The following is a 16,513-nucleotide window of genomic DNA, read 5'->3' on the forward strand; positions in this document are numbered from 1 at the left end:
CCCTGTCCCTGTCCCCTGTCCCAGCACAGTGCCCTGACTGTCCCTGTCCCTGTCCCTGTCCCCTGTCCCAGCACAGTGCCCTGACTGTGACTGTCCCTGTCCCTGTCCCTGTCCCTGTCCCCTGTCCCAGCACAGTGCCCTGACTGTCCCTGTCCCTGTCCCCTGTCCCAGCACAGTGCCCTGACTGTGACTGTCCCTGTCCCTGTCCCTGTCCCTGTCCCCTGTCCCAGCACAGTGCCCTGACTGTCCCTGTCCCTGTCCCCTGTCCCAGCACAGTGCCCTGACTGTGACTGTCCCTGTCCCTGTCCCTGTCCCCTGTCCCAGCACAGTGCCCTGACTGTCCCTGTCCCTGTCCCTGTCCCCTGTCCCAGCACAGTGCCCTGACTGTCCCTGTCCCTGTCCCTGTCCCAGCACAGTGCCCTGACTGTCCCTGTCCCTGTCCCTGTCCCCTGTCCCAGCACAGTGCCCTGACTGTCCCTGTCCCTGTCCCTGTCCCCTGTCCCAGCACAGTGCCCTGACTGTGACTGTCCCTGTCCCTGTCCCTGTCCCCTGTCCCAGCACAGTGCCCTGACTGTGACTGTCCCTGTCCCTGTCCCTGTCCCCTGTCCCAGCACAGTGCCCTGACTGTCCCTGTCCCTGTCCCTGTCCCTGTCCCAGCACAGTGCCCTGACTGTCCTTGTCCCTGTCCTCTGTCCCCTGTCCCTGCACAGTGCCCTGACTGTCCCTGTCCCTGTCCCTGTCCCTGTCCCAGCACAGTGCCCTGACTGTCCTTGTCCCTGTCCCTGTCCCCTGTCCCAGCACAGTGCCCTGACTGTGACTGTCCTTGTCCCTGTCCTCTGTCCCCTGTCCCAGCACAGTGCCCTGACTGTCCCTGTCCCTGTCCTTGTCCCTGTCCCTGTCCCCTGTCCCAGCACAGTGCCCTGACTGTCCCTGTCCCTGTCCTTGTCCCTGTCCCCTGTCCCAGCACAGTGCCCTGACTGTCCCTGTCCCTGTCCCTGTCCCTGTCCCAGCACAGTGCCCTGACTGTCCCTGTCCTTGTCCCTGTCCTCTGTCCCCTGTCCCAGCACAGTGCCCTGACTGTCCCTGTCCTTGTCCCTGTCCCTGTCCCCTGTCCCCTGTCCCAGCACAGTGCCCTGACTGTCCCTGTCCCTGTCCCTGTCCCCTGTCCCAGCACAGTGCCCTGACTGTCCCTGTCCTTGTCCCTGTCCTCTGTCCCCTGTCCCAGCACAGTGCCCTGACTGTCCCTGTCCTTGTCCCTGTCCTCTGTCCCCTGTCCCAGCACAGTGCCCTGACTGTCCCTGTCCCTGTCCCTGTCCCTGTCCCAGCACAGTGCCCTGACTGTCCCTGTCCCTGTCCCTGTCCCCTGTCCCAGCACAGTGCCCTGACTGTCCCTGTCCCTGTCCCTGTCCCCTGTCCCAGCACAGTGCCCTGACTGTCCCTGTCCCTGTCCCAGCACATGCGAGAGGCTGCGGAGCGGCGGCAGCAGCTGGAGCTGGAGCATGAGCAAGCCTTGGCTGTCCTCAACGCCAAACAGCAGGAGATTGAACTGCTGCAGAAGGTGTGGGGACTGGAATGGGATAATGGGATAATGGGATGGGTTAATGGGATGGGATGGGATGGGATGGGATGGGATGGGATGGGATGGGATGGGATGGGATAATGGGATGGGATAATGGGATGGGGTGGGATGGGATGGGATGGGGACAGGCAGGTGGCACCACAAGCTGCAGGGACAGAGCAGACGCCATGGGATGGCTCTCCTGGCCTGAAGGAATTCCCTGGTCCCTGCCCTGGCTGGTTCCATGGCACTGCTGCTGCCCTGGAACAAGAGGGCTGTGCTCATGGATTTATGAATGAATTTATAAATTCATTAACCTGAGCCCAGAGTACCTGAGCTCTTCTTTTTCCCAACAGAGATGAGAGTGGCACAACCTCATGGATTTTCTTTGCATTTCCATTGCTTCCCTCCATGTTTGGCTTGGTAATACTTGTGCTTTTCTTCAGTGTCACAGAGGAGTCCAATCTCAATTTCTGGACAATCAAAATCCCGGGTCCCTTCCATTTCCAGCCCGCTGTTAACCCTCTCACTGACACACCGATGTTGTGTTAGCATTTCTTTGGCCTCCTCTTCCAGACATGCAGTTCTTGCTCCCTTTCTCCTGTAAGTTGGATAAAAGAAACTCTTGTCAAGGTACTGACACATCACAGTTGATCTTCCTGGTCAGGAATGTTTGTGTGGCAAGGGTTTGGTGTCCAGCCAGCATCAGCCCACCACAGAAACTGAACAGTTGCTCAAATACCTCATTTCCAAGGCCATTCTCTAATTCACAATTCACTTTAAGACTTTTTTTTCACCCTGCAATTTCTCAGTATTCATTATAATACAAAAACCATGATGTTGAGTTTCAGTCTTGCCCAAGTCACTTAGAGCTGCAATTGTGTCAGTGCTAATGTTGATTTTTTCCAGTTGCTGGATGAGACTAAAACACAGAAATAATGCTGCTAATGATAATTTTGGAGAGAATTGGCACGGAGGGACCTTCTCAGCAGAATAAAAGATGTATCTAATATAAGTTGCTTGCTTAAAATAGAAAGCTGTAGTTGACTAAATGAAATCTTCCAGTTAATTTTCCTTTAGTATTTCTCAATAACTGTACTTAGGCAAACTGCAAAATGCCATTTCTAGTTCTATTCAGCTGTTATTATTAGAACTGCCTCATAAACTTGGACTTAAATTTCCTGGCAAAGGAAAAAAAAATCAAAGGAAGATAGAGCATTTCTTGCTAATTTTTGTTGCATTCTTGTAATAGATCCTCCTTTGGACTAGCAGCAGGAGACAAACGTGTGAGCTCCTGTTCCTGCAGCCTGTGCTGAGCAGTGACAGACACTGAGCCCAGCCCAGGCTGTGCTGGATTTGGTGTTTCACCCAGCGCAGCAAGCTCAACACATAAATATTTTAAATAAATATTTTAAATAAATCTGTTATCTGTTATAGCACATCACTGCCAGCTTTAAACAGGAACTGCTGGCTCACAGAGCTGCCTCCCGATGGACACAGTACATGTGTGTTAAGTTCTTTTCTCCTTTTTTTAATTGGAGTCATCTTTGCTTGAAGCAGTGTTTCCAAAGGGAAGTAGAAAGTCTGGGCAGTTACAGGATGTTGTTTCCCAACACATCTTGGCACGTTCTGAGGTGCTGATGAGCCACCAAAATGTGCATTTCAGAGCAGAGCCAGTCACTGCTACAGCCCCATGCAACTGCTGTCACATTTTGAATACAAATAAAAGTTCATTCTCTTCAATGCATGTACAGACTGATCAGATTTTTCAGCCCAGAAGGAAGAACACAATATTGTCCATCAAGGTTTTGTGTTGATGGGGACGCAGATGTTCTTCTTTAAGAAAACCTTAGCACAAGGCAGTTTGATGTTCAGGAGAGATAACTATTGATGCAGGTTGTGCCATCATCTATCCAGAGCTCAGCTCTGGGGGTTTTATTGAACTTGTCATGGTGGATGACTCAAAGCTTTCTGTGACCTGCTCACATGGCTGCTGGTGCTCCTGCAGCCAGTATCCTGTTAATTACTATTATTGTTGTTGTTATTATTATTATTATTATTATTATTATTATTATTATTATTACTATTCTGCTTGCAGGCAGAGTTATGACTGTGGTACAGGCAGGAATGGGGCTGGGTCAGGGTCAGGGGGCTGTGCCACCCTGCAGGACAGGGAAGGACAGTGGGGCTGTGGGTTTGGGTTTGTGGTTTGGGTTTGTGGTTTGGGTTTGTGGGTCTGGGTTTGTGGTTTGTGGTTTTGTTCTGTGGATTTGGGTCTGTGGTTTTGTTCTGTGGATTTGGGTTAGTGGTTTGTGGTTTTGGTGGTGACTTTATGGCCTGCCCCAGCTCCCACTGAAGGGTTTGGGCAGCCCTGAGCCATGAGGGAAATGAAGTTGAGCAGGGCTGCACGGTGTCCACCCTGGCACTGTCTGGCACATTAAATTAGATTGTCTGGGGGTGCTGTCCTCCACTGAACAGGAGGAGTGTGCAGAATGACACAGAGGTTCACAAAATTTGTGCTTATCTTGGGCCAGCTTCAACAAAACAGTGAAAACTTACATGGAAATAAAATGAGGATAACCCAAAGTTACTGAGTGCTATTTCTTTGGTTTTAAGGTTTAGGCTTTTCCCAGCCAAAATTCGAAGACTGAGTTTCTGAGCTACAAGAAATACACTTTTCTGCACTTATTTACTCCCTCTTTTTGTCTTTGACTCAGTTGATTGGACCTGAAATGTTGCTCTCCTCTTTTCAAACAGCAGCACTGCCATGAAGCCTCGCTGAGATTCAGTCTCCCAAAATAAACATTTCTTTCTGAGCTGGCACAGCCACCCCTGCTGGATGGAAGCTGGCTCTGGGTTTGAGGAGAAGTGTGCTGCTTTATGTGCTTAGAGCATATCATATGTGGCATGACTAATTAATTTTCCTTCTTCCTCCTTTCCCCTCTTTTTCCCTTTTTCCTTTTCCACAAAAACCAGGCTCAGGTTGAAGCTAAGAAGGAACATGAAGGAGCAGTTCAGTTGCTAGAGGTAAGATCCTCTGGGTTCCCTTGGCTTATTCAGGTCCCTTCAGAACAGGATAATTTACAGCATCAGCTCTTGTGAACATTTCAAGGAATATGTGGGCAAGGAGGGGTTTTTTATCTCTTCTGATATAATCGCATCCTTTCAGATTTATAACTGAGTTAGGAGTGCATTAAGCTGAGCTGTTGGAAGTGATATATGTTTCTCTCTTTTCGTACCATTTTTTGTAAAGTACTATTAAAGGGAGTGATTAATTATGAGGATTTTGATTTATTAGGCTGGAAATACAGCAGCAAATACCAATCAGTTACCTAGGGTTCCTAATTAATTAATGTCTAATAAACATAAAGCAACATGTTAAAGAGCCAGAAATCATTAGGCTAATGAAAGAATTGAGATATTTCAAAAAACCTTCAAAGGATGTACTGGAAAGAGAACACTTCGTTTTTCTGCCTGAGGAAAAGGCATTAAATGGTTTTAAGTGTTAAAGTACATATCCTAAAGAAGGTGCAAAAATACGGATTGGTCATAGCAAGTGCAACGTCAATATTTCATTTAGAAACCTGCTTTTAGCTAAAGGTAATTTCCAGTCTTTTCACCGCCCCGCAGTATTTCTCTATGTACTTGTACCATGCCTTGGTGACAGGTGATTTTTTCCTGGTGCATCGATCAACTTTAAAAAGTAAAAAATTAAAGCATTTGTTTATTGTTATCTATAAAAGTTAATATTCCCACAGAATGTGTTTTGCTCAGAGGCTTTCATGACCATCATGTACATTAAGTTTATTTTAGCTTCCAGACTATAAGCTGAAGTTATTGTTTAATGCCTGTTGGAAAGAACATGATACAGGGAAACAGAAACAAGGCAGGCAAGAGTTCATTCACCCCCCTCGAGCTGAGCACAACTCTAATTTAGCTGATTTGTCTGCAGCCTCTGATTTGCATAACCCAAACCAGATTTCCTAAGCTTTTGCTTTTTATTGCCACAAGCACATTATTTTTTAGCATTTTATTTAATGTGCCTTTTGCAGTTTCAGCTCAGCAGCAGTGTTGGTTTCTGCAGTGTTGTTTGTGTTAATGCATGTTTTTACACCTGTAACTGTTCTAGTAGGCTTTGCTTTGAAATGTAAAAGAAGTATTGAAAACTGTTTTTATTTCTTTATTTCACACCTCCTTGTTTACTGTGTCTTGTTTGGGATTTATTGCTTTGCACTTCACCCAGAACACCTTGGACAGCATGCAGGTATTTTAGGGCATCAATTCTCCTTTCCCTGTCCTGAGCCCTGCACTTGTCCCTTGCAGATGAGCACGAGAGCCCTGCCTCACCTTGCATGGGATGGCTGCTGGAACCATTGTTATGCAAGCATGCTTTGCGTTTATTGGCCCAGCACCAAATCACCAAATCAGGATCCTTTATCTGCAAGAAATGAATCTTGCTTTACTGGGAACTCGGCTCCTGGTTTTCAAAGTCAGTTCCTCACAGCATGCCCAGTGGGAATGGTTTGGGGGCTTCCTCAAGACCGCAACTTTCTGGCCGTGTGGATTTTGTCTGAATTCAGGTGGTTCCTTTGCTAATGCAGAGACTTTATGTTCCATGGGGTGTTTTCAGCTGAGGCTGATTTGAGCTGTCCAGTGAGAGCCATTGGTGCTCTGTGAGCAGCTCAGCTGTGAGGTGATACCTGCACAGCAGAACGTGCTGATTACTGCTCTGAATTCACACCTGCCCACCTGGAAAGTTGCTCATCACCTTCCCTACCCTGTGTGCACAGTGTCTGTCTGCAATGGATGAAGTCTGCTTCCCTCTCCATCTCTGAAAATTCAAATTCCATTGAATTTTAGCAGCAGAGCTCGGTGCTGTGTGAGGAGCTTGGCAGTGCCAAGTGACAGACATGCCATCTGCTCTGAGCAGGAAAGGCTCATCTCCAGCCACTGCTGCAGGCAGCTCCAGCTCCAGGGACACCTGGGACACCTCTGTGCCACCCCGGGCACGACAGCTTCCATGGCAGGAGCCATGGCACAGGGCAAGAATTCCCAATTCTGAGCCTGTGAGCACAGGTTCAATGGCAGGAGCCATGGCACAGGTAAAAATTCCCAATTCTGAGCCTGTGAGCACAGGTTCAATGGCAGGAGCCATGGCACAGGTAAAAATTCCCAATTCTGAGCCTGTGAGCACAGGTTCAATGGCAGGAGCCATGGCACAGGTAAAAATTCCCAATTCTGAGCCTGTGAGCACAGGTTCAATGGCAGGAGCCATGGCACAGGTAAAAATTCCCAATTCTGAGCCTGTGAGCACAGGTTCAATGGCAGGAGCCATGGCACAGGTAAAAATTCCCAATTCTGAGCCTGTGAGCACATCTTGCTCTGCAGGGTCCTTCCCAAATTCGCAGGTTTTGTGCAGTGAGCTGGGTCTGGCTGGCTGAGAGCAGAACAAGGACATGCCTGCAGTCAAGGATCAGGGCTGAGCATGGGGATGTCTCCTGGTGGCTCCATCGTGGTGCCAGCTTCGTGCTCACTTCTGACTCCCAGCCCTACCAAAACACTGCAGTCAGGGCTCCCAGGTGTCCTGAGACAACTTGAAATCTCTACGTGCTCAGAAGAAAAGACAATGAAGGCATTTACTGCAATACAAATGATTTTTAAATTAATAAATAATATTAATACTTTTTCAAAAATACTTTCAGGGCAGCCTTAGCTTCTTATTGAGGTCTGGATTGTGATGCTTTTTTGTTTTAATTTTGTGTCAGAATTTCCATAAGTGCTTGTGGAAAGGTCAGTAATATCCTTAGAGAGTTGAAGAGCTCATCCTTAAGCTTTGCAGTGGAACCAAGAAACCCAAGCCAGTTTTCTTCCTTGTTTGCTTAATGTCCTTTTGAAACTTTGCAGAGATGCCATTTTCATGCAGCAAATTAACAAGCAGCAAACTCTGACATTTAATTTGCTCAAAATCACAGCAAAGAGAAATGAAAGACAAAAACCCCAAGTATTTCATGCTTGTGTAAAACTCCCACAATGTCTGACTCTTGCTGTTCTTCCTTTCATAATCAATTGGATGGATACCCTGAGATTTTTTTTGCAGAAATAATTTGTGTGTTATGAATGCAAAGAAATTATATCTTTAAAAGTCACTCTAACTTCAAAAAAGTATTTCTCCCAAGAAAAAGAACAAACAGTACCACCTTGTGTGGTAGAACATTTGGATTTTTGGGTTCTTCTGGGGTACTGTGTTTTCCTTTAGCTAGGACCCAAATTCTGCAGGAGCCACAGGGGGTTTTCTTGTTCTTGTTGGGTTTAAATACACAAATGTTAATATAGCAATTTAGGACGCTTCAAGTTAATAGCAGAGGATGGGCAAACCTCAGAGATGCAGCTGATTTTTTAGAGAAAGCAAGACAAGCAGACAAAACTGACACTCAGGTGTGCAAAGAAGTCACAGAACTGTAGGATCTCCTTGCAGGTGTTCTTGGCAGTGATTTTTTTAGCACTGCCAAAATACCAGATGAGGAATTTCCCTCTTTGGTGATGAAAGGAGAAATCCCCTCTGAGTTACAGGGCTGCCCTGAGTGTGGGGGACATTCAGAGGGAGGTCCTGGGGCTGTGTGTCCTTAACCCCAAAATGTCCTTGGTGCCTGGCACCCAGGGCAGCTGCCAGGCTGTGTCAGATCTGTGTCAGATCTGTGTGTGACCTGTGTTCTCTGTGTGATCTGTGTGTGATCTGTGTCAGATCTGTGTCAGATCTGTGTGTGACCTGTGTTCTCTGTGTGATCTGTGTGTGATCTGTGTCAGATCTGTGTCAGAGGTGTGTGTGATCTCTGTGTGATCTCTGTGTGATGTGTGTGTGATGTGTGTGCGATCTGTGTCAGATCTGTGTGTGATGTGTGTGTGATGTGTGTGATGTGTGTGCGATCTGTGTCAGATCTGTGTCAGAGGTGTGTGTGATCTCTGTGTGATCTCTGTGTGATGTGTGTGTGATGTGTGTGCGATCTGTGTCAGATCTGTGTGTGATGTGTGTGTGATGTGTGTGTGATGTGTGTGTGATCTGTGTCAGATCTGTGTGTGATGTGTCCCAGCTGTGTCCCAGCTGTGTCCCAGCTGTGTCTCACTGTGTCCCAGCTGTGTCCCAGCTGTGTCTCACTGTGTCCCAGCTGTGTCTCACTGTGTCCCAGCTGTGTCCCAGCTGTGTCTCACTGTGTCCCAGCTGTGTCCCAGCTGTGTCTCAGCTGTGTCTCAGCTGTGTCTCACTGTGTCCCAGCTGTGTCCCAGCTGTGTCCCAGCTGTGTCCCAGCTGTGTCTCACTGTGTCCCAGCTGTGTCCCAGCTGTGTCTCACCGTGTTTGCTGTTCCTGCAGGCCAAGGTGCGGGAGCTGGAGGAGAAATGCCGGACGCAGAGCGAGCAGTTTAACCTGCTGTCCCGGGAGCTGGAGCGCTTCCGACAGCAGGCAGGGAAGATCGAGCTGCTGAGCAGCACCCCCCTGGCACCCCCAGAGCTGGCTGCCCCTGCTGCCAAACCCCTGTCCCAGCTGATCAATGGAATCGTAGGCAAAGGTGAGCAGCAGGAGTTGGTGCTGGGGCTGCCCGTGGTGCACACACAGCGCAGGATCCGCTCCTGTTTCTGTTTGGTGACGCCTTCGCCTGCCAGAGCTCCTCCAAAGCCTTCACTGAGCTTCTTCTGGCTTTATCTGGGTGCTGCTGTGAGCAGAATTCTCTCCAGTTGTTGCTGAGTGTAGTGATAAGAAACCTGTTCAGTGTTAAAATTGTGTATTCTTCATGTAGAAACGCACCTCTCTGTGAGAGGAGAGACTGGCTGCATGTACAGGCTTTGTGGAAAACCCTTCCCTGTCTCAGGGACAGCACCAGGTCTGCCCTCTTGTTGAAGGAGGAGTTAGTGGAGGAAGGCAGCACAGAGACCCCACACACTGCACGGGCCATTACATAAAAAAAAAAAAATAGAGCAGAGTAGAAAATGGGGAAACTGAATGGAGTATTTTGACTGACATGAAAATGGTTTGGGCTCAGTTTCATTTGTGCAACAGAAATTACGCACATCTCCATAAAAATTTGAAAGTAAAACATTCCAAAAAGCAAAGAATAGTTTCAAGAGAAATGGAGAACATAAACCAAAAAGAAAAAACAAAATCACATCTCTATTGATCTTACACTTCCAGTCCCCAGCACAGTCAACAGCGTGTGTTTATCCAAGACCTGTGCTCGACTTTCACCAGGTCATCTCCTGTTGCCAGAGGCAACCAAGGGCAGAGCTGTGATCCATGCATTATTCATAGCAAAATTACACAGGCCGAGGCAAGGGGTTACCTGAGGACACTTGAAACCAACTTCCCATGTCAGTGTGTTATTCCATGTCCATCCCATGTCCATCCCATGTCCATCCCATGTCAGTGTATGTTATTCCATGCCCATCCCATGTCAGTGTGTTATTCCATGCCCATCCCATGTCAGTGTGTGTTATTCCATGCCCATCCCATGTCAGTGTGTTATTCCATGCCCATCCCATGTCAGTGTGTTTTATTCCATGTCCATCCCATGTCAGTGTGTGTTATTCCATGTCCACCAAATGGACAATTCCAAAGGATTTCCTGAGAGACTCGAGAATTCAGCAGCGATCTCCTGAATACCAATAGCGGTAGCTCCTCGGTCTCTAAGGACAGGATTTTCAAAGCAACAATTAATTGATGAGGAAAGGTGATTAGGCGTTGAGCTGCCCTTTAGGCAGAAGTGAAGGTCCAGCCTGTGTCGCTGCGATTGATTTAATGGAAAATGAAAATCAGCTCAACATCTTCCAGGTACTCAGTCAAACTCGCCAAGCTGATTTATTCTTATACTGATGGAAAAAACCTTTTTACAAACTTCAAAACATGCCAAACCGAAATCTCCAGGTAACCCTCGAGTGAAACCACAGCCAGCTCTGTGCCCAAGGCATCTCAGGGCCTTCCCCTCCAAACCTGTTCTCCAAAGCTGCTGATTTCTGTGGGACGTGGAACGCAGGGCCTGCGGCATTGTGGCTAAACTTCAGAAGTGCCCGGGCAGCATTCACCCTCAGTGAATGCACCGAGAACAATAAAGTCATGTTTGAGTGAGTGGGCAGCATTTCTAATTATTGAAATCAACCCTTTCTCAGTAATGATGGCAGAGTACAGCAAGTTCTTCAAAGCAGAAGTGTAATTATTTTTATTATGTGTGAGGAAGAAAGAACACGAGAGGGAACGCAGGGACAGCTTTCAAAGCAAAGCAAATGATTTAAATGAGATCTGTTTATGACCAGCTGCTTTGCCTTAATTAGGGATGTTTGAATGTATCAGGAAATGAAATAAACACAGCCAGGATGGATTAGAGCATAAAAAGTTCACTTTAAACGTACAGTAATGTCACAATCAGATATAGAAGCCTTAAGATTTATTATTCATCAGTTAAGAGGCTCATTTAAATGGTCTTTCTAGATAATTTAGGTAGTCCATATGGAATCAGCAATTGCAGTAAATAAAGTGGAGAGTCCAATTGTAATGCAAGTATGGACAGACTTAATTCTCCTGAAACTTTTAAATTAGATCTGATGCTCTTCCCTTTTCCTTGATAAGGTGTTCTTCAGACCTCCTTAACAAATATTTGACAGTCATAGGAAAATAAAGGCTATTTTAACCACGTATGGATTTAAAAAGGCTTCATGGACAAAACCCCTGTGGCTTTATAAGGTTCTTCTCTAGTATTTGAAGAAAAACAAAAAAAAAAAGACATTTCTGCATGCTGCTGTGTGTTCTTGTGAGCCGACCTCTTATACATTTTATTTTTAAATCTGTTTTTTGTTTTTTTCCAGAGGGAAAATACAAGAGGAAAGGTGTTTTACTGGGAGTTTTTTGTGGTTTTTTTTTTCTTTCTGTTTTGTAGGCTTTCAGTTAACAAGGTTTAAAACAACCTGCAGGTCTGATTCCTTCTCATTCTGCTGTTCCCAGGGCCCTCAGTGTCAATGCCTTGGATGAAGGAGGGAACCAGGTTTAATCAGACTCTTTCTTTGGAGGCAAACTCAGGGCAGTTTGGAAAGCAGGGCAGTTTTGTGTGCGTGTGCTGCTGTGCGCCCAGCTGGGGGAGCAGACACCCTGTGCAGGGGTGGTCAGGACATCACAGGTGCTCAGGGATGTGCTCCTGCACTCCGAATCTCACTTCTGCTTCCCTTTCTTTGTTTTGCAAAGGCATTACTCGATGATGCTTGTGTTTCTTTTTCAATCCAGCTGTGGCTCTTCAGACGCAGAACCACATGAATTTCCATGGAATATTTGTCTCATAACCTTTCTAAAAGGCTCCTCTGCAGAGTACACAGGAGCTCAGTGCTAAAGCTGTTTGACAGGGCACATTTCTGACACAAAAACCTGTTCTTCCCAGTTGATGCTCCTGCTCTTGGATATTCAGGGCCTCTGCTGGGCAGGGAGGTGTCTGTGGAGGCTGTGTGGAGTTATCAGCACTAATTACTGAAATCAGCCCTTTCTCAGTAACGTTGTGGAGTACAGCAGGTTCTTCAAATCAGAAGTGCAATTATTTGAGATATCTGAGATGTGCCCAGGCCCTTCATGCAGCCACAGCCAGCACACACCTTTCTCTCCTGGGTTAGGGACTCAGGGTCAATTTTATGTACTTTATTTTCCACATGAAAAAAGTAAGACGGATCCATTTCTTCCAGCATGTTGTTATTCCTGGAGTCCCTGATAGTGTGTGTTCCTCTGCTGGTTATCATCCTGTATGGATGCAAAGCAAGGGCTGCATTGCCCTAGAACCTTCCTCCACATCTTGTACCTAGTGCCAGTAATTTAAAAACTAAGCCTGGAGAATGTAGGAGGTCTGAGACCAACCAGAGGCTTCCTTTGAATGAATAATCACAGTCAGCCCAATTATTTATAGCTTGGTGCTGACAGGCTGAAATGGCAAACACATTAACAGCAAACAGAAGGAGCTGAATTGGCTAAAGGTTCCTGAATGGGGAGGACTTCTCTGTTATAGATGTGAGAAAGGTTCCAAGAATAAAGAATGTGCCCTTTTCCAGCCTGGGGATTGCTCTAAGTGGGGCTGGTTGTAATTAATCTTCAGTGTGGTGAGTTGTGTATTTCCCTGCTGTCAACGTGCTTAAGCTGGCCTGCTGTAAATTACAGTGATGCAGAGAAAATTAATCACAGTGGGCTGATGAGCGCACCAGAAAAACCCTCTGATGGTGTTCTTGGAGCTTCTTGTCCTCTGCAGTGAACAAAGGGGTTCCTCTGGTAATTCCTGGTGACGTGCACTGGGAATCTTGCGATTCAGTAGCAAAACATTTCTGTCCAGACTTGTGGCAGAACGGGAGAGGAACTGCTGAACCTACACATATTCAGGGGCTGAGAAGTGAGAGCAGAGGCTCGTTATGTTGACGAGAGGCAGAATGCACTCTGCACACGTGCATGTGTCAGCAGCTCTCTGTGCCCTGCTGCAGGTGAGGTCAGCTCCATTCAACCCCTGCTTTCCCCTGCTTTGGCACTGACCTGACAGTGAAAGGTAAAAGGTACCAGTGGTTTTTACTCAGCTTTTGTAACCTCTCCTGCAGCCTCCATGAGGCTGTCCTTGCTTGTCCCAGCTCTGGTTTTCACCTGAGATCAGAGTGCTCAGCCTCCTGTGAGGCTGCTCAAGGTGCAGTATAACCTGTCTTTTCCTTTCTTCTAAACTGCTTTTAAAAAGCACAGTGAAAATACTCCAAAAGGATTTTTGGGGATTTTGCCTTTTGCACAGTCTTAGCTTCCATGTTTTAGGAGCTGGAGAGATGGCCCTGGGATCCAATTAATGTGTTTTGGTGCTGGTGTCAGGGAGGAACTCCTAGGAAATACAAAACAGGTGCTCCTGGCACGTCCTGCCTCCCAAAAGTCAAACAGCTCCATTGAGCAAACAAAGTCAAACGGCTCCAAAATGAGCATCCTGCCAACTAGATCCTTAGCATTTCAGTCTCTTGTTTAGAAGACAAATGTGTGACTTGATTCTGATTTCCAGTGTTTGACAGAGTCCCCAGAAGAAAGGCAGGTTCCCACAGCAGCTCTGCAGTGCTGGGTGTGTCACACAGCGAGGGCTCAGAGCAAAGGTGGACTTCTTTCCACGGGGGGAAACTTGACTTTGAATTCTTCGAGTTAAAGTGCCCTGACTTTCTGCCTTAGGTTTTGGGACACTTGTTGATTAAAGCAATGCACCACAGAACTGGCAGGCTGAACTCCTTCTGTGCTCTGCAGTCTGCCCACCTCCGTCTTCTTCTGCAGTGACTTTTGTCAGGGGAGGGAAGTAACCTTGTGCTGTGTGCTGGCAGTGCCTCTGCTGGGGAGGCACTCCTGACTCTGTGCTCTGCTCACTGCCAGGTCACGAAAGCCCTGCTGGGAGTCGCTGTGTGATCTCAGAGTTCATCCGACCCCTTCAGATCTCTGGAGACAAACCAGAGCAGCTGTCTGTCAAACCTACATTCCTGTCCAAGTCAAGATCTGGGACCCCAAGATGCAGATTTGATTCAGACGTGAGTCCTTTGGAATCTTTTACTGAAAAAGTGATTGAGGGCTGAGGCTTCTCTGCTGGTGCACATTGATCCACCTGCTTTTAAAATGCCAAGACGTGAATGTTCTCCTTTTCTGAGGCAACTTGGGCACACGACCGCTGGGAATTTTGTTGATATTTCCAAAGAAGCTGCAGCTGATGTCCCAGGTACACAGGACAGGAATCAGGTGTGTGGGGAGCTGGAGCTCGTCTGGGATCTCAGCCCTCAGCGATGCACACAGAGCATTTCAGAGCTCCTGGCTCAGGGCAGAGCAGCATTTCTGTGTCAGGTTTATCAGAGCTTTGTTCAGCTCCCAAGAGGTGCAAAAGGAGCAGGAATTCCGTGCTGTGCCCAGGGATGCTGTGACAGGAGCAGGGCTCGTTCTGCAGGACTCCTTCTCTGCCTGGCTTTTGTGAGGGGGGAATCCTGCCCCTGCCGCAGCTCTCAGCCTCCCCAGCTTCCCCTAAAGGGTTCTGGGCCTGGAAAATGGAAGTGAAATTGCAGGATGCTGTCGCGAAAGTCATTCAGCCCTACACTTTGTATTCAGTCGTACTTTTGGAGGGTTCTGTTCTTCCTTTCTTAGGAAGCTTTTCTGCTTTTCAGTGGAATTCGAGTAGAAACCCAGTGGGAAGCTCAGAAGAGCTTTTCAAAGGTGTGGTAACGAGTTGATTTTTAATATTTAGGGCAAATGTTAAATATAACAAGTGCACAGAACAAATTTTGTAAACTCTGTAGAAGGGTATTATTTTCTATTAAATACCCTGGTTTATATGGGCAGGTGGGAAATGATCTTCAGATTGCACCCCTCATTTCAGGAAATGCCTTTCCTAATCTTTACAGGAGTAAATGAGTTGCAACTATGTGCATATTTGATATCTATGTTATATTAATTGATACTGAAAATGTGAAAGCTGATGGAGTCAAAATGTTTCTAAATGGATCACAAGCCTGAGAATATTCAACAAAATACTGGATTCTTGTACAGTGGGAATTCCATGGGCATATCTGAAGATTATCCGCAGGAAATATTTGTGTATATTTGTGTAGCACCATTACTGAAAAGTGGACACATTCACTGCTTTTTGAAGAGGCCACAGGAAAAGCAGCTTAGCAAGGAGACTTAGGGAAGCAGAACTAACAGCAAGGAGCAGGAGAAGCACACGTCAAATTTAATTCCCCTTTTCTATTATTTTTGGGTTATCTCTCACTGAGAATGTCAAGCCCTCTTTTGCAGAACTGTACATTTTGTGCCTTCCACAGTGTAATTATGTGATCTGCTCTTACATTATGCCAGCTCACAGAAATTAAGCCTCATTCCTTTTTAGAGATGCCCAGACCCAAGGGAGGGTGTTTGAATAAAATCTAGAAAATGGAACATAATGCTGGGGAGTCTGAAATAAATCAACAAACAAATAAATCAGTGGTACTCTGCAAAAAATATGCCTGCAGCTGCCCTGGGTGCTCCTATTAAAAAGCCCTCTAGAAGAACCACTGCTGCTGGATGAGGTGTTCACATGAAGTTTTCAGGGGATAATCCTGGCACATTTTCCTGGATCCCCCAGTGCTGGGAGCTCCTGGTGCTGGAGCAGAGTGCTGGCAGAGCAGAGTGTGCTGGGCTAAATAAACCACACCTCAGAAGTTAATTTAGAGAAAAAGGGACCCCACTCAGAATTTTCCTGGTGTGCTTTTGGCAGGGACCAGTTTAGACCTGGGAGATGCAGTTCAGTATTCACTCTGTCTGGATTGTAACATTTTTCTCAATTTTTGGACAATTAATTTTATTTAATCCCACTGTTAACCCAGTACTTCTACCTTAATTAAAGTTCTCTCGGGCTCAGGCAAAACGTTGGTCATTTTTTCTGAAGTAGCTCACAGCAAACTGTACAGTAAGGGAAGTTCATCCCTCACTTTAAACCCTCTAAGAAAGAGATAAATGGGCAGAGTCTGTGTTGATGTTCCATGTTAGAATTTATTTTTTTCCCTTGATATTGTGTGTTCACTGATTTATATCACCTGTCAGGAAAACTTTTTTTGTGATCACGTTCTCTTTTTTTCTCCCTTCCCTCTACAGATGGATAATGATCAGAATTCCAATACCTCAAAGCAGAGATATTCTGGGAAAGTCCATCTTTGCATTGCCCGTTACAGGTGAAACACTCATCCCGTCCCGTCCCATCCCATCCCATCCCGTCCCATCCCGTCCCATCCCGTCCCGTCCCATCCCGTCCCATCCCGTCCCATCCCGTCCCGTCCCGTCCCATCCCATCCCGTCCCGTCCCATCCCGTCCCATCCCATCCCGTCCCATCCCATCCCGTCCCGTCCCATCCCGTCCCGTCCCGTCCCGTCCCGTCCCGTCCTATCCCATCCCGTCCCGTCCCGTCCCGTCCCGTCCCGTC

The 16,513-nt window shown here is 47.0% G+C and overlaps 1 protein-coding gene across 4 annotated transcripts in view; it reads left to right on the forward strand.

Moving 5' to 3' along the window:
• The first annotated feature begins 1,456 nt into the window (after nt 1–1,456).
• RIMBP2 (RIMS binding protein 2) overlaps nt 1,457–16,513 on the forward strand; it is a 36,750-nt gene continuing 21,693 nt past the window's right edge. For 3 of the 4 annotated variants that reach the window (XM_062504326.1, XM_062504327.1, XM_062504328.1), the window contains exons 1-5: nt 1,457–1,558; nt 4,535–4,585; nt 8,925–9,120; nt 13,947–14,098; nt 16,188–16,264. In XM_062504326.1, coding sequence (XP_062360310.1) covers nt 1,457–1,558; nt 4,535–4,585; nt 8,925–9,120; nt 13,947–14,098; nt 16,188–16,264 — 578 coding nt within the window. The remainder of the gene's footprint in view (nt 1,559–4,534; nt 4,586–8,924; nt 9,121–13,946; nt 14,099–16,187; nt 16,265–16,513) is intronic. The other variant, XM_062504329.1, reaches the window with a different exon arrangement.

The sequence above is a fragment of the Cinclus cinclus genome, chromosome 17, assembly GCF_963662255.1.
Source record: "Cinclus cinclus chromosome 17, bCinCin1.1, whole genome shotgun sequence".
Taxonomy (NCBI): Eukaryota; Metazoa; Chordata; class Aves; order Passeriformes; family Cinclidae; genus Cinclus; species Cinclus cinclus.